Source organism: Ipomoea triloba, chromosome 1, assembly GCF_003576645.1.
Source record: "Ipomoea triloba cultivar NCNSP0323 chromosome 1, ASM357664v1".
In the NCBI taxonomy this organism is placed as follows: Eukaryota; Viridiplantae; Streptophyta; class Magnoliopsida; order Solanales; family Convolvulaceae; genus Ipomoea; species Ipomoea triloba.
This window is the reverse complement of record NC_044916.1, coordinates 30,816,746-30,837,598: the sequence shown is the minus strand read 5'-3', so window position 1 is coordinate 30,837,598 and position 20,853 is coordinate 30,816,746. Positions and strand designations below refer to the sequence as shown.

Below are 20,853 nucleotides of genomic sequence, written 5' to 3'. Positions count from 1 at the left end.
GTTTTTTTTTTTTTTTTTTTTTTTAAGGTGATTTTAATTTTGTTGGATTAATTTTTTAAGTTTACATAATTTCACCTTTAAAGTTAATGCATATATAACTGGGTTTAAAAGATTCAAATTATGCTTTTTAGTGGAATTCATACTCCACACTATTACTTTTAGTCTTGACATTAAGTCAGGTGACGAACTACTACATTAAGTTGCGAGGCCGGTATTATAAGTTATTGATAACATGTGTTTGAGGTTGTCTTGGAGACAGATGAGGTAGTCAGGTAGGTGTAAATGTAAATATGGTCCACAAGTCCACACTATTAGAGCAAATTTGGTTCGATGAAAAAAGTTTTTATTATCAAACTTTCAATCACCAATAAACCCTATATCCAAACACACAAAATAATTTGATAAATTTTGAAGCTAGTTAAGAATGTATCCATATACTATAACACACACACACATATATATATGTTAGAGTTGATAAAAATATACATTGTGGTCTAATGCCATCATTGTCATCTTCTATAAGGGTGATTTAAGTATTTTAATACAATTAGTTATTCTTGATGAAACAGAAATAATTAATACCATAGGGGCTTGCGAAATAACTATTCTCATTGCAAAGGGAATAGACAATTATGTGTAATTCTATTATGTGATTATAAAAACAAATCAAACAGTGAAATAGACTTATTCCATGAAGCACGGTTTAATTTCTGCTTATTCCACGATACTATAGACCATGGTCCACATTGCAATCTGAACAATTGATAAGTGTTCATTTTTAGTATATTGAAGATTCAACTTTAAGTGGTATACTAAATAATGAATTTTTTCAGTATACAAAAAAGTTAACATAGTATACTAAAACAAATAAAACTTATGTTAGTGATTCACTTTACAAGGTGAACCATGTTCCGCGGTATAATAATTGACCAAACACCATGTTAAGGAATATGCTGGTATTGGCCCATATATGAATTCCACAAGATGGGCGCAATAATTGCGGTTGTTATGACATGGACCCGGGTCCACCTTGCAAGATGGATCAGGTCCATGTTCACAATTTTTAAATTATATGTTCACAATTTTTGAACTCTATATTCATAAATTTTTAACTCTATATTTACAATTTCATAACTCTATATTCAATAGTATAACACAATTTTTGAATATATATAACAAAATTGTGAATATAAAGTTCAAAAATTGTGAATTTTGAGTAATGTAATTTTGTATATTGAAATTTAAAATTGTGGGGAAGCCTGTTTACTAACTGGAAATCTTTTCCAATTTTCTGGAAATTTGGAAAATTAGAAAACATAAAACAAAAAACATGTTTACTAGCACAGTTTTTCCATTTTGAAAACAGAAAATAATTTTCCAGTTTTCTAGAAAACTGAAACACTATTAAAAACTGTTTTCTAAATAGAAAACAGAATCAGCTATCATCTATTAGACTATATGTCACTATAACTACATTCTCACGATTATCTACTTACATATGTGTTTATTACTATGATTACATTTATTATCATCTTCTATCTTTTTTTTACTTGCATTACTTATTTAAACATAACTTATTTATTTATGCTTAAAATTATACATCATTCACATTATCAAAATTAAAAATTGAAATCTATACTAAGTTTCATATTTTGATTGAACTCAATTGGTTATTCGTTCGGATATTTTTAATTATGTTATATCGGATACAAGTTTGGTCCTGTTATCGGATATCGAAATTTCACATATATTACTATATCAGAGTTCAAAATAAAAATTATATATTATATACATGTCATTCAAATAAATATATCCAAACATATTTTAAATATTAGCTCAAAAAAATATTAATATTATCTAAAGTAAATTTTTATGTGAACTTAATAGGTTATTTGTTCGGATATATTTTTATTTATTGTTAATTTTATAACGTTAATCAAAAAAATAAATTTGCAAAAATAAGTGTTAGTAAACAAGTTTTCTAAACAGAAAACAGAGAATAGAAAACAGAAAATGAAAGCTGAAAAATTGAAAAACAGAAAACAGAAAACAGTTTTATATTAGTAAACAGCCCAATTTTTTAAATTGTGGACATAGAAGGGTCCATAGCATAATTTGCCCAATAATTGTTGCTAATTAAGTTTTGGATCAGTTGTTTGTATACGGCCCATATTAAATTAAGTCTTTCACAGCCACATATCATATATATACAAAATCTAAAACTACAAATTATATCGTGAATTAGAGTCTAAAATACGTGATTGTTGTTCAAAAACTCTAAACTTAACATTCATATATTATAATATACATGTTTAGAAACTCAGATTTTAGCTTAATGTTTAAAAATTAGATACTCTGTTCAAAAATTTAAATATTAATGTTCAAAAACTACACACTATAAATTCAAAGTTCAATACTCATAAATTAGACACTATAATATTCATTTTGTTACATGTTCATGACATGGTGTTCAAAAGCTCACTCAAAATTTAATGTTAAAAAACACGTTTGACGCAATGAAATGTTGTTGTTTTAGACTGGGGTCTACCTTGCGAGCATGATCTAAAACTGGTATAGAATGCAAATCGAAATGAAAATTAACCAAATGAAGAAAGACTTCATTGAGTCAGAACATCACTTACAATACAATAACTTTTTTTTTTGCTGCATGCGATAAAAACATACATCCTTGTAGGAGAAGAAGTGTTTTCATGATATATGCTATGCTGGGTTGCAGTGTTTAACAGTAGAAGGAACTAAGGACGAAATAGAAATGAAAGAGTTTCAATTCCCAGAATACTAGAAAGATGGGAACTTAATACTGGAAGCACAAGTTCCTGTGGGGAAAACAGGGCATTTGATTAGGTTAGAACCCGAAGGTCCGACACAGAAGTAAACCTGGTACAGCTGGCTATTGCCACCTGCATCACTGTTGCATTGTATCCAAGGAGCATATCCCACTGCGTTTTCAATTGCGGTTTGTATGCTGCTCAAGTTGTAAGAATTTCCATCTGCCTGGATTCCTGTAATATATTCACTTAGATTTCAGTTCCTGGAGGGATTCTTGAATTTTTATTATTCAATTCATACCTGCACTCTCGAGAATCTGGAGCAGATAAGTTTGATTCTTGAGATTTAAAGCGGTCTCAAAATAAGTGTGTTGGTCGAGTTCAGACTCGGAACATGTCCCGTGTTTTTCCCATTCATGCGACCAGAACGACGATCCGCTGTTGCTTGGACAGGCCAGGGTCGGCCAATCTTGTTGCATTCTGCTCATCAGGTCTGAAATCTACACATCCAGTAATAAATTCAAACCCGAATCGAATAAGAATTTCGAGTAATATATATAACATAAAAGTACGTGCAATTTAATTATTAGCTAAAACTTTTAGTTGAGATAACACATTTTTCAATTTTTGGAAACCTTGGATTCATCATAGGGGTTGCTGGAATCACAGTTTGATGGATAAGTGCCATCATTGTTGTTAGGCCATAATCCATGGATGCCAAAGTCTGAGGCTGGCTTCCCTGTAGTAGGGTAGCAACAGCTGCTATCCTTAGTGTCACAATATGATCCTGGCCACTGCATAAACAAACACAAAAATTATAACAAAACCTTAATCATTTAACATAGTAGACTATTAATGAAGACACATATAACAATTGAATAATACATTATCGCCTAAATTTAAACCAGGAAGTGGTCCGATACTAGGTAGACGTACCTGTTGAACGAAGTAGAAGAAATCATAACCTTGAGCAAGGTAGAAAACTAAAAAGTAGTGAATGATGAACAAGAAATTTATGAACACTGAAATTTGAGATCTTATCATTGCCATAATTTACTATATTAATGGCTTTCTGGATTTAAACTATTATTTAATAAAAAAAATGTTATTGCTAAGCATGTAGTGGTGTACTAATAACACTGGTTATGGATGTATTTATAGGCTAAAAATGACCAAAGATGTGAACAGGCAAACTGTAATGAGTGTGAACAGTGAAATTGAGGTTTTTAGTTTGAGTGTATATGTTTCCATGTGGGTTCAAAAGGTCATAACTCAATAAATTCACACAAATTCAGGATATTCCCACAATATTCTTCACAAGTTTTTTGTTTATTTATTTTTAAAATTTCGAGGTAATTAGTAAGCCTTTTTATTTTTTTTTTAACTCTTAATGTGGAAGGTTGTATTGCATGATAATTCTGAGTAGTGTGAAATGGCATATTATATTTTGATAATGTTAGATACCCACATTGTTTTAAATATTTATAGAAGTACTTTTTTTTTTGAGTACTACTTCTCAACCTACTGAAGCACAACGAGTTAACAGTTGCCTCCAACCCACTCCCATCATCCATGTGGGAGTGTTAAACGGGACACCGGATGCCACTTGACCACAGGGTCTTTGGCAATATTTATATAAGTACAATTTAATCGAATTAAATTTTTGTACGTACTCCGTATAATAATATCTTATATGACTTTATCTGATTAAATTGTAATAGATTTAACTAAGTTATGTACCATTACCGTAAGCCAAAAACTTGTGTGAGACTGCCTCACTGATCTTTATCCGTGAAATGGGTCGAGTCAAGATGAATTATAATACTGATACTATCAAATGCAATACCAAATCATGAATAAAGTATTACATTTTATCTTGACCCAATCAGTCTCACAGAAATGTGGGCATTATGGTAATATCGATTTCATTGGATAATGAGATTATATTAACATAACATGTAGTGATTTGGTGAAATTAATGAATTGCATTAATTATAGTAAAGTGATGTGAACATGAGAAATAGATGATAGATGAATAGACTTAATTAGTAATGAGATAGGTGAGATATGGCAATAATTTATGTGCAGTAGTTCTGAAGCTAGCGCAGCATGCATGCATCATATATATCCAATTGTGATGAGAAATGTGGTGTTCACACATTGCATCTCTTGCGACATACATATACGTGAATCATGTGCAGTGGTCCAACGTGTTTCTAAGCTACCTCACAAACCATAACGCCGCAACATCAAAGCAAAAGTTTAAAGCCGACAACATTCGAAATTTAAAAGAGCAAACGTTTTCCATCATTCCAAGAGTAATATTAAGTAAAATATTTGCCCCGTATGTACTGGTTTGTTGTCTGACTTGATGTCACAATTAAAGATTTGCCCCGTGTGTACTGATTTGTCGTCTGACTTGATGTCACATGGATTGGTCCTAGATTTGATGTCACAATTAAAGGTGATACTGCGATGAGCTGATTGCAGGACTCGTGATTTACTTCAGTGGCTCTAGGGGTGAGGTGTTGTAGGCTTGTGATTAGTCCGGTGAAACTAAAATTACCTAAGTATATATATATAAGTAAAATATTTGATAGAATACTTAGTAAATAAATATTATTTTGTATTCTAATTTTGATATTTAATTACAAGATAGTCTAAAGAGAAGACAATGAATAATGTAGTGAATATAATTAATTAATGAATTTGAAGGTAATAAATTTTTGTATTGTAGAAAAATAAAGACAATATAACTAATGAAATTATATCTCTTTTTTAATTGTTTGATAATGAATAATTTTTTTTTTTGGAATAAAGATATTGTAAACATTGAATTCTAAATTAAAGAAATACATATGTATTACTCTGTATTTTTTGTTTGTAGCTACTAATTTATTTTAATTTAATAAGCTAGGGTAATAGAGTGGGGTACTTACTTTTTCAATAATATACTCTAGCATATTCCTACTATATGTTCAACAATTATGCCAACTTTGATTGGGATGAGGTTCGATCCTCATACATTTCATATATGCTCAAGAATGGGTAGGAAATCTTCTGATCAGGAGACAACCTCATCACAGTGGCAGGTACACACTTCTGGCAAATTTACATTCAATGTCTCAAAACTGGAAAGCAGTAGCTCAAGTCAGGAAAAAGACGAAAGACAATGGAGTTGAAAAGATCAGGGGGTGTAGTTGGATTGAACTGGAAGGTGTTATCCATGAATTTATAGCCTTTGACAAATCACATGCCCAGTCTGAGAGTGTGTATCTGGTCTTGGATAGCCTTGCCACCCAACTGGAACTTGAAAATTTTGTTCTCACACAGGTGGCTTTCCTGTTTAAGAGTCTTAAAGCATAGCAGATTTCCAGGTTATCAATGAACACCATTCAACAACAATTCTATTTCTCAGAAAGACTACAAAGCATCAAGTTATAAACCAGCCAACTGGAACCTGAAAATTTTGTTCTCCATAATGGATCATCGAAGAAATTGTTTCGGGTCTCTATGTTGCAAGAGTCATGGTGGCAGCAAGAAAGTTGGAAACTCAAAACCCTGAAGTGTTCCCATGGAAAGAAATAGAATTGTGCCATATATCTTATCTCAACGGGAACTAGGAGGCTTCATGATGTTATTAGTCTGCTTTATCATCAGAAGGCTCCAATAACCATTTTGGTCTCCAACCAATTGAAGGTGACAAAAGGCGTTCTGTTTTCCAACCACATGATTGAAGCTGCCAAAAAGCAAAAATAGTAACGGAAAGAGTAAATATATTGTTCTTTCACTAGTTTGGAAGGGGAAAAGGGATAAAGCATTGTCTTATGTAACCAGATATCAAATGGTGTGCTTCAATATATAGTTTTTAAGGGAACAACACTCCAATGCTATTTTGCTCTTCAATTTATTTCATCATCTCTAAGAAAACGCAGGTCTGAGGTAAGACAAAATACCTTTGAAATGAAGATTTTGTAGTGCTTTTCAATCCACAATTCACTCTCCATATGCACATCTCGCTTCCCGCCAGCAAGTTTTGACATGACAAGAGCATGAACGAAACGAATGACTGCAAGATATCTGCTGCTGTTGAATCTTTATGCACAACAATGCTGACGATTCCATTTTTCTCCAGCAGTAAATACTTAGCTAGATAGACCACCCAGAAGAAATAAGTAGATAATTTAGGTAAAATATTTTCACATTAGACAATTATGTGCAACATACCAACCTTCTCTGTAATGAGATCCAGCAGACTTGATGTCCGCCCTAGACATCAAGAAGAAACTGTCACTAAATAACTCAAACATTCGGTTATGAACTCGGTTAGTTATTAATATGTGTGGTTTTGTTTTTTCAAAAAAAAAAAAAAAATAACTCAAACATTCATTCCATAATATTTTTTTTCCTTTCGGGTCTACTTGAGACCACACCTGTGGAGCTATTCAGCTCCAATATGCATGCTTTTTCTTATTCTAACATATGTCTAGAATTGTGCTTTCAATAAGCGTAAAGCGGATAGAGCCCACATGAACAAATGATTAAGAAGAGCACATGACAAAAATACCAATTGAATATATACACTAAGAACCAAATTCACAAAATACCAATTGAATATATACACTAAAAACCAAATTCACATAAGCGGAATCAATTTGAGCAAAAGAGCAAGCCCAACTTACATTTCATGAAATTTAAGTGAAGTAATCCTCACGCCTAAGCTAAATTTAAGTGAAGTAATCCTCACGCCTAAGCTAGTGTAAAGTACTCTTAGGGCTCCATGAGGTCATCCATAACGGTGAGCGATGGCTCGGCTGCATCGCGTATTACGCCCGTCACATCCTGGGAATTGGTTTCGCCCGAAGCATCGGACGAATGAACACCCGTAACTTCTGTGTGGTTTCGCCCGAAGTATCGGACGAATGAACACCCGTGACTTCTGTGTCACACTAGTGTTCACCCTGTTAGGAATATAGCGGAATAATGCGGAAGCGAATAATCGAAAATTGAGAATTATAGAAGTTAAATAATAGGGACAATATATAAATAACAAATGAATCACTAAAATGGGAAAAATATAAAATATATATTAAACTCTCAAAAGGGAATTAATGAATATAATATATATTTATATATGCTACGTGAGAGATGAGAGAAACAAATTAGAAGGATGAATTAATTGAATTGATGGTGCATTGAATACAAAGAAAAGGAACACTATTTATACAATGAAAATTGAGAGAAAAGTGCGGCAATGCAAGAAGGAGCAATGAAGACGGAGAACATGTACAAATGCCATCAAAATAGGAGAAATGGTCCATGCAAATTGAGCCACAATCTCAACACACCCGAAGCAACACCCATGACTTCTGTGTCACACTAGTGCCACAAAGGCTTTTGGTGGTCTTATTGGCGGTCGTAACAAGGTAGCCGTAGGGGAACCCCTTTAAAGCTGTGGAATTTAGTAAGGCAGTTTTGGGGGAGGGAGAGGCGGTGAGAAGAGGGGTAGCCGGGCCCTATATATAAAGAGAGATCGGCGGGGAGATACATGCTCATACTCTCTCAACGGTAAAGCTAACTTTTTTAAAAATTACTAGTAAATTACCCGTGCTATGCACAGATTAATTTTGTATATTATATATCTAAATAATAAAATTAAAGGTTAATCTATAAATAATTATAATTTATAATATTTGAGAGTGTATATTTATTTGATTATAAGATCAATGCAAAAGTATCAATAATAATATATGACTCATTTGATTGCATTTATTTTAAAAAATTTTATATGTAACATAATTTATATCACATGACCGTTTTTGCGTTAAAAGTTCTTTTTCAATAACTTGTGAGGACTATTTTGTAGCTCCTATTTTTATTATTTACCCCTATATATACACTACCACCTTATTAGCAAACATATAGGATTTGTTTAATACAATATAAAGGATTTGACTTCGTAAAATATTTAATAGTATTTATAATGGTTTATAATATTTTCTATGTGGAAAAAGCATCCTAAAATCATTGATGGAATTATAAAAAATTCTAATATTTAAAAATTTACATTTATTTGAAATTATATATAAGATTTGTATATTAGTGTTGAAATTGATTACTTAAAAATTTTATTAGGAAAAGTCTAAACCAAAAATAGAAGGAAGAGCATGCTACTTGATACTATCTGTGTGTTGAATACCGTAGTAAAACTAAAGTGTTAAATACAGTGTTAATTCATATACTTTATGTCTTTTTATTACTAAGCTAAATACATATCCTTAATAATTAAGATAATCCTTAGTCACATCCGTAGTACTAAAAGTATTGCTTTAATTTTTTTTATGAATAAGAAATAATATTATCAAATCGAAGTATGTGTTCATACTATGACAAATATTTCATACACATACATAAATCAAAGTATAAACACTGAGACTAATGTCAAAGTATTAAAACAAAAGCAATCTTGTGCTTTAACAAATAATAGTTATCATAAAATCGATATTGTAAAATGATATTATAATCGATATTATAATGGATGCAACAACAATCCATTCTATTTACAGGGCGGTGGAAGAAGAAAATAAGAGAGCCGCCAATATATGATTTCACATAGAACGGGAAGAAGAGACAGACAGTGCAAATTGAAGAATTATGATTTTCAAAATCAACCATCCATTGTATTTATAGGTAGAAATGGTGAGAATTATAAATTTGTTAATTTTTCAAAAGAAAAGTATTATTAATTACTTAACATTTTTAATTATTAATTCTAAATGAAATTTGTAATCCTACGTATAAATTATAATTTGTTCCGATTATTATTATTATTATTATTATTATTATTATTATTATTATTATTATTATTATTATTATTATTATTATTATTATTATTATTATTATTATTATTATTATTATTATTATTATAAAGATGTATAACTTTCATAGTAACACGTGCTTCATGCCTTTTTTCACCGATCTGGAGATTTTATTTTTTTACATTTTTTTCGTTCTTTTAATATAAAATAATATTTTATACATATAGATTAGAATATATTTTTCCTAATTTTTAAATTCCATTTCAAAATATATTCTAATCTATAGTATAAAATATATGAAAATATATTATAATATTATATATTATAATATTATAATTATAATTATAATATAGTAATATAAAATATTATATTTTATACATATAGTATAGATTATAATACATGACTTGATTTGATTAAGAATAATATATATCTTTAGGAATATATAGTATAGATTATGAATATATCACTAATCACCAATTTATATTAACAATATTACCATATTATCATAAATATATATGGATAATTAATCAATTATAGGTGAATGAAATTGGGGTATGAAATTGGTATGTTCTTAGCAATTGAATGATTTTATGAATAAATATATATATGAATAATTAATAAAATAATAAATGAATAAAATAAATAAATTTACTAAAATGCCACTAAGTTTGGGTGGGAAAATTTGGGAGGAGGATATTGTTTTTATATATAGTATAGATATAGATTCCTAACTAAAGAGAGCCTTTTTGTTTTTGTTTTTGTTTTTTTTTTTAAAGCTAATTTTTATTTTAATTTTTAATTTCTTTCAGATTGTTAAAGTTGATTAAGCAAGTCAAACTTTGGTTGATAATCTATTTTTCAAACACCCCACCATCATCACTTCTTTTTTTATTCATGAAAAACAAAAAGAAAAAAATTTGGATGAAAGAAACGTGTTAAGTAATTTAATTTAATTTTAAAAAATTGTGTAACTATCAAATCATAATTTAGTGGAATTGTTATAATTAAATAATTAATGCTTTTATGTGATAAGAGAAATCACAACCACTACAGATAATGTATACTATGTAAATTTTGTAAAGAGCAAATATCAATTTTAGTCATACGACTATTAGCAAAATGACAATTTTGATTCACATGTTCAATTTCTACTAATTTTGGTCTCACGACTATTGTTTTAGTATCAATTTTGGTCCCATGACTACTATTTTAGTGCCAAAATTCATCGCGCCGATCACACATCTGTTTAAAACGTGTCGAAATAAAAAAATTTAAAGATATTTTCGTCCTTTTCAACTCAATATCCCAAATTGAGCATGAATAAAGAGACTTAAGCACAAAGATTGATCACAATTCACAGTTTTCATCCTCAAATTAAGGTAAAATGAAGAGAAAAACTGCAAATTTTGATCGATCTTAAGACTTAAATTCATTTATCATGCTCAAATTGGGATATTAAGTTGAAAATATCGAAAATGCCTTTAACAATTTTAGATTTTTGCACGCTTTAAATGGATGGGTGTCCGGCGTGATGAATTTTGACACTAAAATAATAATCGTAAATGAAAAGTGGTACTAAAACAATAGTCGTGAGATCAAAATTGGTAGAAATTAAACATGTTAACCAAAATTGTCATTTTGCTAATAGTCTTGGTACCAAAATTCGTATTTGCTCATTTTGTAAATTGCATTAAGAAGACTTGGTGTTGCTGGGCTCGAACGAGAAAGAGTTAGCAAAATTGAACTCGTGCTTATTTCTATTATTATGGATTAATTTAATATGAATATAATTAATTTTTATTAAACAGATCTTTTTACGATAATGATAAAAGAAATTATAATTTATATTGCGTAAATAAAAATACAATAGTATTTTAAATCTATCTTTTTTTTCACCATTTTTGAGTCATAATCGTTAGTTCAAGATCGCGATACCTATGAAAGAAAATAAATTAAAATGATCTGATGTTTATTTGTGTGCATAATTATACACGAGATCAACGGTTAATTCAAAGTCTCGCTCTCTTCAACCAGCTATTACTACCATACACGTTCAATTTGATGGGTTCTCATTGATGTACTTAACCTCACTGCAAAATGTTCTCCATTTCGATTGCTCACAGGATCAATTCCAGTCTCTCCATCTGTAACTCTCTTCCCCTCTCTAAATTCAATGACAAGCTATGCGTCTAGAAATGCATATTTGCACAATTACTCAATCAATTTCCAGTTAAACGATTTTCAACATTCTTTTATATAATTCTTTTATATAATTTTTGTTTTTTTTTTCCTTCAATTTTTCCTTCTTTTCTTGGGTTCTTTTCGCCTCCTATGCTTTTTTTTTTTTTTTTTGAAATGCCTTAACTTCCCTTCTTTACCACTAGTTGACTTTCTGATGTTTTAATAGTTTTTTTTATGTAAATTTAGTTTTCATTGATTTTTTTTTTTCATTTGTGATTTTGTGCTTATGTTTTTTAAATAAATTTTAGAGGTATTTTTAAAAAATATCTCATTCTTTTACAAGTTACGTAGGTGTATTTTTGAGTTTTTAGTCTCTTTTTCCTTATTTATCAATTTACATAGGCGTATTCTTTCACTATAATTTTCATAGGTATGGACCATAAATAAAAAGTACATTTTAAATATATTAAAAGTACATTATTTTTGTACTTAAAGTATATTATTTGAAAGGACATTATTTGATTATTGAAAAATAATGTAAATTCATTACATAAATAATATAATTTTAAAATATTAAAATGTATATTATATTCATAGTACACAGAAAAATTTGCCTCCATTTATGGTGTATGGTTGTAGGTTTTAAAAATGTATTGAATACATTTGTGTGTTTTATCATTTTTTTTTTTTTGCTCTGCTTGGTAGAACTTATAGCTTATTTTAAGGTACAAACAAGTTATAGCTCTGTTTGGTAAAAATTGAAGAGCTTAAAATAATAGTTAATTTTGGAGCAAATTGCCATTTTGGTCCACTGAGTATAGGGGTCCTATTAATTTTGATCCACGACTTTCAAAAGTGTTAATTGCATACCACGACTTTGAAATTTGTATCAATTTTGGTCACTCCGGCCAAATGTCGCCGGAATTTAAAATAATGAGGGCATTTTAATCATTTCACATCTTTATATTCTTCTCCAGCGAACCAATTTTCTCTGGTCTTCTTCTCCGACTCTTTCGATGATGAAACGAGCTTGGTTTTGGGGTTTTCATCAAAATCTTCAAAGTTCGTTAGCACATGATCAGCTAGCGGGAGAGGGTCGTCGCAACGGGCAAAAATATCAGCCGCATCGAGGGCGGATTATGCGCGTTTTCCGATACGATAGGGCTGGGACTCCGGCGGCGACGATCTCCTGGCAATACATTTTTTATTTTTATTTTTTTTATCCTTATTAATTTACAAAAATGACATCATTTATTTCTTTAATCAAAAGCCTAATATCTTAATTTTTCCTAAACACTCTTATCCTCACAAAACTTATACCCAAACCATACCTGGGAAAACTCAGCACGGGAAGACGAGCTCGGCCATACCAATCGCGACCGGAGAAGACGCCGGAAAACGCCGCACGGCAGGCGTGTGAAGGTTGCGACGGCGGCGCGTGGAGGCGCGTGAGGATCCCAGCGACGACGAACTCCGAGCTCCGGCGTCGTCTCCCAGTTCCGACCACCACCCACTGCCTCACTTTCGAGGCTCTGATACCATGTTTGTTTAGTTTAAGAGAAAGCAGTTTATCGTACGTATGTTTGTATATATTCATCTTTAGGAGCTGTACAACCTAGCTATTTATACAAGGTAAGAAGTAATGACAACCACTTATTCAAAACCCTAGGCTAGGAGAGTATCTCTCAACTCCCCACTAATCTCTCTAACATAACTCATGAAAATAAAGATTGAAAAAAACCCAATCAAGAGACCAGTATGAAATAAATCAAACAGTTCATGAGCAGTCAAGAACACAACTCTCCCCAGCCCTGGATTAGGTGAAACCTTTAATCAAGACACCCAAATAACCTTTATCAACCCAGATTAAAGAATCATTGTAGTAATAAAATCCTCGAAATCAGATATATGATCACTGCTGTCAAAATACAACAGTAGTTAGAATTGGATAGGTAGCAAACTAAAATGTGAACTAACAGAATCTTATGGGCAAAGAAACCTTACAACTCTGCGGCTATAAATGTTGGAAGTGTATGGCTCAAAGCATTCATTATTTCCAAGAATTTGGCTTGTTGAAGCAGTGGGCATTGGTGCTACAAGAAGGGAATTCCTTACTTCATTCTTATCTATCATTGCTCGAAGAGCAACCCAATCCCATTGATTTGAGGGGGTGACTCCCCACATATCTGGCTGGAGGGTACCCTAAACAATAAAATCAATCAATTTAATCAGAAACCTATCTACGGGTGTAACCAATGAAAAATCAAATATAAACTGGCAAATTTAACTTGCAATGACTACACTAACGGACTAAAGCAAAAAAAAACCACAGAGTACTAGTCACTTAAATGTCTAAGCAGAAACACTAACATATACCTTGCTTATGGCACTACCGTCATAGGTGTCATAGAGGGCCTTCCTTTGCAGCCAAATCAGAAGAAGCTTTCAGAGCATGGTAGTATATTGTTTCAAATATTTCTTTGTTTAGATCCTGAGCCTGCACACATCAGATGATGTATCAAAACAAAAGAAATAATGCATCAAGAAGAAGGAATTACTGTTGCATCAAGGTAGTTCACCTCTTGTGATAATGTCAGCCTTGGACACCAATCCCAATGGACCTGTGATGTAAATTAGAGTTCTTTGCAGTTTTGACGGGATAAAAATTAACATCAATAATTTTGTTCAGGTTTGTTGTAACTATTGCAGTAACCTGTATTAGTAAGGAGGAACACATTACAGCCAAATTTATAAATTATAACATCAAGAAAGATATGAAGCAATTACTTATGGAACAAGTCAAACCTCTGCCAGTTTATCAAAATCAAAGTATCGATTTATAGAGCCTCTGCTTCCAAAAAGCTTAGATGGTTGTGGTTTAATTGGAACCCCCTACATGATAAGGAAGTTGATTGAGAGAACATGTCTTTTTATTTATTAAACAGTAACAGCACTAAATATGTATCCTATGGACTCAATTAAATTACCTTTTCCCTGACAAAAGGTGGCAAAGCAATTGAAGCCAGATTGCAGACCACAGTTCCTGTTGGGCTTGTATACAAAATAATCTCAGTACACAAGTTATAAGACTTAATAGTACGAAGATTCTGATGGTTGCTTTATTTGTAGCAAGAGTCTTAGAACATTGAAAACAAGGTTAACTAAAAACTAAAATGCAAATGAAGAATCAGATCAAGTCTTTAGCATATAAAGAGTATAAAACTAACATTATATAGAATGTAGGGAGTACCAGTTTCTATCTGAGACTTCAAGATTTCAAACCAGAGATTTTGTGCTGGACTCTGTTATTACAATGTTAATTTTTTATCTTCTTAATAATGACAGGAGAATTGCTTAATGGTTCATAATTTGTTACTGGAACATTCTCTTTAGGAAAGAACTTCCTGATGATTTTTTTCATGACCGGCAGGTGGGAAACCAACAGGGTAGTCCCCATGAGTCAATTTGGGAGGTGGTTTGACGAAAATATGATCAGGAAGCCATTAATATATACCTGCCGAAAAAAAGCTTTACCCTTCCTCTATGCTAAGCTTTTCCATCCATTGCACAAAAGCCCAAGGTTGATTTAAAACAACGTAATCCTGGAACACAGGCATGTTAACGGTTAAAAGGACTGGTCATGATTATCTTATGTCCAACTATTTATCCTCCCCCCACCCACCCACCCAAGAGGAGGTCATGCAAATCAGCTTTTAAAAAAAAGAACAACGGTCACAACACAGAAAGATAAATTTTACTTTACCTTGATATAGCAAAAGCAATTTTGAATACGTTAATTTCACTGCGAATAATGTAAAACCGGGCCTGGTTTCCAATAAGAAATCTTAAAACCTAAGTTCACAGCCCTATACAATAATTTCAAAAACAGCCAATGGTAATTAATAGAGAATCTAGCCCTATACAGTAAACACCATTAACGACAGAAAGTGATTTACCTCAACTTCCTTGTGAACTTGTAAATGTCTTCTGCATACTCCACAACTGCCAACTCATTGTATACATCTCCAGCATCAATATCTTCAATCTTCTCCTTTGGTATATAATGTTCAGACCACAAGCAGCCTATGCAAGAACATTGAAAACAAGGTTAACAAAAAACTAGAATGCAAATGAAGAATCAGATCAAGTCTTTAGCATATAAAGAGTAAAAAACTAACCTTATATAGCATGTAGGGAGTACCAGTTTCTATCTGAGACTTCAAGATTTCAAACCAGAGATTTTGTGAATGTACAACTTTCTTTGCCTTGCCCTGAGTCCATAAAAAGCCTTAGAACCAAGTATCAAGAACAGTTCAGTGTGTTTGAACAGTGTGACAATTACCTTTCTTTCATATTCTGTATAAAGTTCCTCAAATTCTTCACCGCAGCAATCTGCCAATCCTGGTGCCTCATTTGGACAAAATAAAGAGCATTGCCCATTACCCTGTACTCTTTCCATAAAGAGATCATGAACCCAGGGAGCATAAAAGAGATCTCGGCACGATGTCCTTCCTGAAAAAAGAAGCAACATTATCATGCCATCAATTATTTACTAACCAAAGCCTTATTACCTAGGAGACAAACCATTAGTTCAAATGTATGTAATACTAGACTACTATTAGGCCAGTCATACCTTTCCATGTTTTTTTTTCTTAAATCGAGATACTCAAAGGTCAAGAACAAAAACAATCCAAAGACTGTCTCATTACAGGTAGTATGTTTGTGCTGGACTCTGTTTTTACAATGTTAATTTTTTAACGACAGGAGAATTGCTTAATGGATGGATCATAATTTGTTATTGGCCCATTCTCTTTAGGAAAGAACTTCCTGATGATTTTTTTCATGACCGGCAGGTGGGTACTTCCTGATGATTTTTTTCATGACCGGCAGGTGGGTAACCAACAGGGTAGTCCCCATGAGTCAATTTGGGGGTGGTTTGACAAAAATATGATCAGGAAACCATTAATATGTACCTGCCATAAAAAAAGCTTTGCTGTTCCTCTATGCTAAGCTTTTCCATCCATGGCACAAAAGCCCAAGGTTGACTTAAAACCAATGTAATCCTGATATGAAAATAGAAAGTTGCAGATATTTAAATGAATCATGTTTACTTGAGGGAGAAGAACTTGTACTTGCTAGCTTATGTCTTGGACACTACACAGTTAATTGCAAAGAAGAAAAGAGAAAAGAGTTTTGATAGGACAACACCAGTTACTGCACTTTATATAGTTAACATCATCCCTGCATACCCCAGAATTAGCTATTGCCCTCTCTATGCATAGGACAACACCAGTTACTGCACTTTTTTTATAAAGGCGTGTTCAACTACAAACAATAAACAAAAGAAAACTGATTTTTCTGATTGAGTGACCTAAGTTCCAGCAAAGATACAGACAGTAGTAAAACAGCTTAACTAATAGGACAATGACAATTGACAACCAGTCGAAGTTAGGGTAGGTCATGAGGAGATTAAAAAAATCAGTGGGTTTAAAATCATTTCCAATAGCGGAAAGAATAACCTTCAGGGTGGGGTTCTTCCACTGAGAAATTCAGCATAGATTGTTGCACCTCTTTTCTGGTCACTCAAACAAAGAAAATTCGGGTTGCATGGGATGATAAGGAATTGAATGAAACAACTAGACTTGGGAAGTACATGTGAGAGTTACCTTCGCATGCTCAAGTTCTTCCAGAAGCAGAACTCCAGCTCCTTCACCCATGACAAACCCATCGCGGTCCTGTCAATAGCAATATCAGCAGATGCAAGCAATTCTAATCAAACTGTGAAGATGCAAATGAAAAAAAAAATGACATTACACTATCCCAAGGTCGTGAAGCTCTAGTAGGATCATTGTTTCTCTGAGAAAGTGCCCTGGAAGCAATAAATCCACCCACTCCTGCAACAAAGACATTCAATATGTGACAACCACAAATAGCTAGTCAATGTATATAATTATAAAAGATATAATACCAGTTGGTATAATTACTGAATCAGATCCACCACACAACATCATATCCTGAAATTCTTAAAGCATTAAACAACATAAAGTTCAATTCAAAAGATATATTCATCATTTTAACCACATCAAAATTATAAGTAAATTTCATGTTGTAGGAAGTAGAAGGAAGGGGAAGAGTAATAAAAAGACGAAGAAAATTTGGAGAATGAAAGGAAAGGAGAGGATAAAAATTATATATATATATATATATATATATATATATATATATAAGGGTGAAGAGAATAATGTGGAAAAAAAATTAAGAACACTTGAAAAAAGTAACTCAAAAAAGAAAACAAAAAGAAAACTGAAAATAAGTAGTAGTAGTAATAATAATAATAATAATAATAATAATAATAATAATGATAATAATAATAATAAAGATAATAATAATAATGATGATAATAATAATAATAAAATAGATAATAATGATAATAATAATAATAGTAATAAAAAAAGAAGATAATAATAATAAAAAATAATAATAATAAACAGAAGATAATAATAATAATAATAATAAAGATAATAATGATAAAAATAATAATAATAATAGTAAAAAAAAAAAGAAGATAATAATAATAATAATAATAATAATAATAATAATAATTTTGTTTCAAAAAAATAATAATAATAATAATAGTAATAAAAAAAAAAAAGAAGATAATAATAATAATAATAATAATAATAATAATAATAATAATAAACAGAAGAAGAGGCGAATAGGCAATAAGAATTAAAATAATAATCAGAAGAAGAGGAATAAAAAGCAGGGAAGAAGTGAGTCACCAAGCAGCCTTGTAGACCTCTAAATACTCCATTTTTTTTCCATTTTAGTAAACAGCCCCTAAATCACAGAAGGTGATTTACCTCAGCTTCATTGTAGAACTTCTAAATGTCTTCTGCATACTCCAAAACTGCCAACTCATTGTACACATCTCCAGCATCAATACCGTCAATCTTCTCCATTGGTAATTTAATGTTCAGTCCACAAGCAGCCTATGCCAAAACAATAAAAGTCCAAACCAATTATTCAATCAACAGAAAGAAAAGACTTTGAAAACTCCAATTATTCAATCAACAGAAACAAAAGACTTCCATTCATTCCCAGAGATGAGGTCAACAGAGAATGAATCTTCAGCTGCTGCCTTTCTGTGGAGGCTGTTCTTTTCCTTCACCTCTTCTTTAGTGTCAATTGGCTTCACAGCTTCAGGCTTGATTGGCTTCACAGTAGCTCTCTTCTGAGGAGGAGGCTTTCTAGGCACCTCCATTTGCAGCAGCAACTCCATCCACATTAACAGCGCCAATACATTTCTGCAGCAAATCAAGAGATTAAGGCAAGGGACAAGTTCTTTAGAACTTCAGATTTACAGCAACAAAGCATGATGGCATACAATAATTAATAATGGGTCCTAAGCATCATTTAACAATATTGAATAGGGAAATTATAGCTGCCAACCCTGTTCTTGTCAGCTGCTGCAGCTTGTGCATTAGCCAGTAGTTGTGCACAAAAACCCCTTGTGAGGGGCAAGACCCCTGAGGAAGCTGCTGCTTGCCTTCAGCCCCTCGAAGGGTAACCATATTGCCAATATCCCCAAGTACAAGGCGGTTCCTTCCCTCTGCCGCCATGTTCTTTTACTTTATTCCCCCAGCAACGACTCCCTCAACCGCAAATCTGCAATTCATTTACGTTAGGCAAGAAAACACCCAAAAATTAATATTTCTGATCTGCAAAGACAAATGTCTGTTGTAAAATTTCATCTTAATTACTCCATCAAGTAAATTGAAAGACTCTTTTTCATACATCAAATCAGAAACACTTACAAAAATCAAAAGAAATGCATTCCATCACGAGTAACAAACACCCAAAAAATCTTACTTTTTAACAAAGAATATTTCTGTTCTGATCTATAAATTACTCAAAATCAAATAAATTTACAGAATAATTGGCTTTTAACACTCCTTGTTTTCATACATCAAATCAGAAAAATTGAAAGAAACGCATCCCATTAGGTAACAAACACCCCAAAAAAGGCTTTTTTACACAGAATGTTTATAATCTACAAGGACAAGAATCTGTTGTGAATTTTATCTTAATTACTCCAAATCAAATAAATTTTGCATAAAATTTGACTTCTAACAATCTTAGTTTTCGTTTTCAAAAAAAAAAAAAAAACAATCTTAGTTTTCATACATAACTCAGACACACATTAGTAATTCATGAAAAGAAAGATTGAAAAATCCCAATCAAGAGACCAGTGCTAAATAAATCAAACAGTTCATGAGCAGTCAAGAACACAACTCCCCAGCCCTGGATTAGATTAAACGAGTCCAAAAATCGGAAAATCAAGAAAATCAAGAAAATCAACGGATTAATTAAAGAATCATATTAGTAATCAGATATATGATTACCTCCTCTATTATGATGTTGAACCACGGGACTTGAAGCCATTCTTTCAAATATGCATCGGAAAATGAAATATTTTTCTTTCTGGGCATCTCGCCGTCTTTCCCCTTCCAACTCTCTGAGATCTTTCTCTATATCTAGAAACAAAGGAACAAGCCCGATTAGAAGAGTTGAGATGGAGCGGTAGCGATAGGGGGCGAGGGTGAGGGTGAGGGTGGGCTTGGCTGCGAGGGAGTGAGGCGGTGATATAATGAAGAGGAGCCAGTCGGGGAGATACATGCGCCGACTCTCTCAACGGATAAATTAATCCGTTGAGAGGGTTTATTTTTTAAAAAATAAAAATCTTCCTAACCAATTTTTAAAGGCATAAAAGTGGTTTTACTCAATTTTTTTTTAGTTGTAAATGACTTTTGTGTTTAATTTAGTCTTCTATTTTGATAATTTACATAATTTAGTCATGTGTTAAATTATTTATCGTTTGTGCTTATTAAGGTGGGAGACAAAGCAACACTCATCACCCTTGCGTTGTAAAATTGTAACCATCCAAAGTAATCAAGCTCCTTTTTTTTTAATATATAAATTTATAAAAATGTTCTTTTATGTATTTTTACACGTATCATCTTATTATTCCAACATCTAATTTTATCAAACATCTTAATTTTAAT

At 31.9% G+C, this 20,853-nt stretch overlaps 1 protein-coding gene and 1 long non-coding RNA gene across 12 annotated transcripts; both read right to left on the bottom strand.

Moving 5' to 3' along the window:
- Positions 1-2,591: 2,591 nt before the first annotated feature.
- Positions 2,592-4,220, bottom strand: LOC115999730 (extracellular ribonuclease LE-like). The gene is made up of 4 exons (XM_031239632.1): positions 3,675-4,220; positions 3,425-3,583; positions 3,091-3,289; positions 2,592-3,023 (listed from the first exon to the last, which is right to left on the bottom strand). Exons 1-4 carry the CDS (start codon positions 3,837-3,839, stop codon positions 2,800-2,802), a joined length of 747 nt encoding a protein of 248 aa, XP_031095492.1. The 5' UTR covers positions 3,840-4,220; the 3' UTR covers positions 2,592-2,799.
- Positions 4,221-12,635: 8,415 nt separating this feature from the next.
- On the bottom strand, positions 12,636-20,461 carry LOC116002161. Of its 11 annotated transcripts, none has more exons than XR_004094390.1 (20): positions 20,194-20,461; positions 19,241-19,456; positions 18,652-19,095; positions 17,757-17,802; positions 17,603-17,682; positions 17,455-17,523; positions 17,308-17,363; positions 16,762-16,851; positions 16,131-16,300; positions 15,967-16,059; positions 15,745-15,871; positions 15,552-15,654; positions 15,303-15,390; positions 14,776-14,839; positions 14,594-14,680; positions 14,368-14,501; positions 14,165-14,285; positions 13,793-13,990; positions 13,120-13,706; positions 12,636-12,977 (listed from the first exon to the last, which is right to left on the bottom strand). It is a non-coding gene; the product is annotated as an uncharacterized LOC116002161 (long non-coding RNA). The 11 variants fall into 11 exon arrangements; XR_004094391.1 differs by having other exon boundaries at positions 13,120-13,703; XR_004094394.1 differs by having other exon boundaries at positions 13,120-13,990; positions 18,652-18,780; positions 18,960-19,095.
- Between the last annotated feature and the right edge of the window lie 392 nt (positions 20,462-20,853).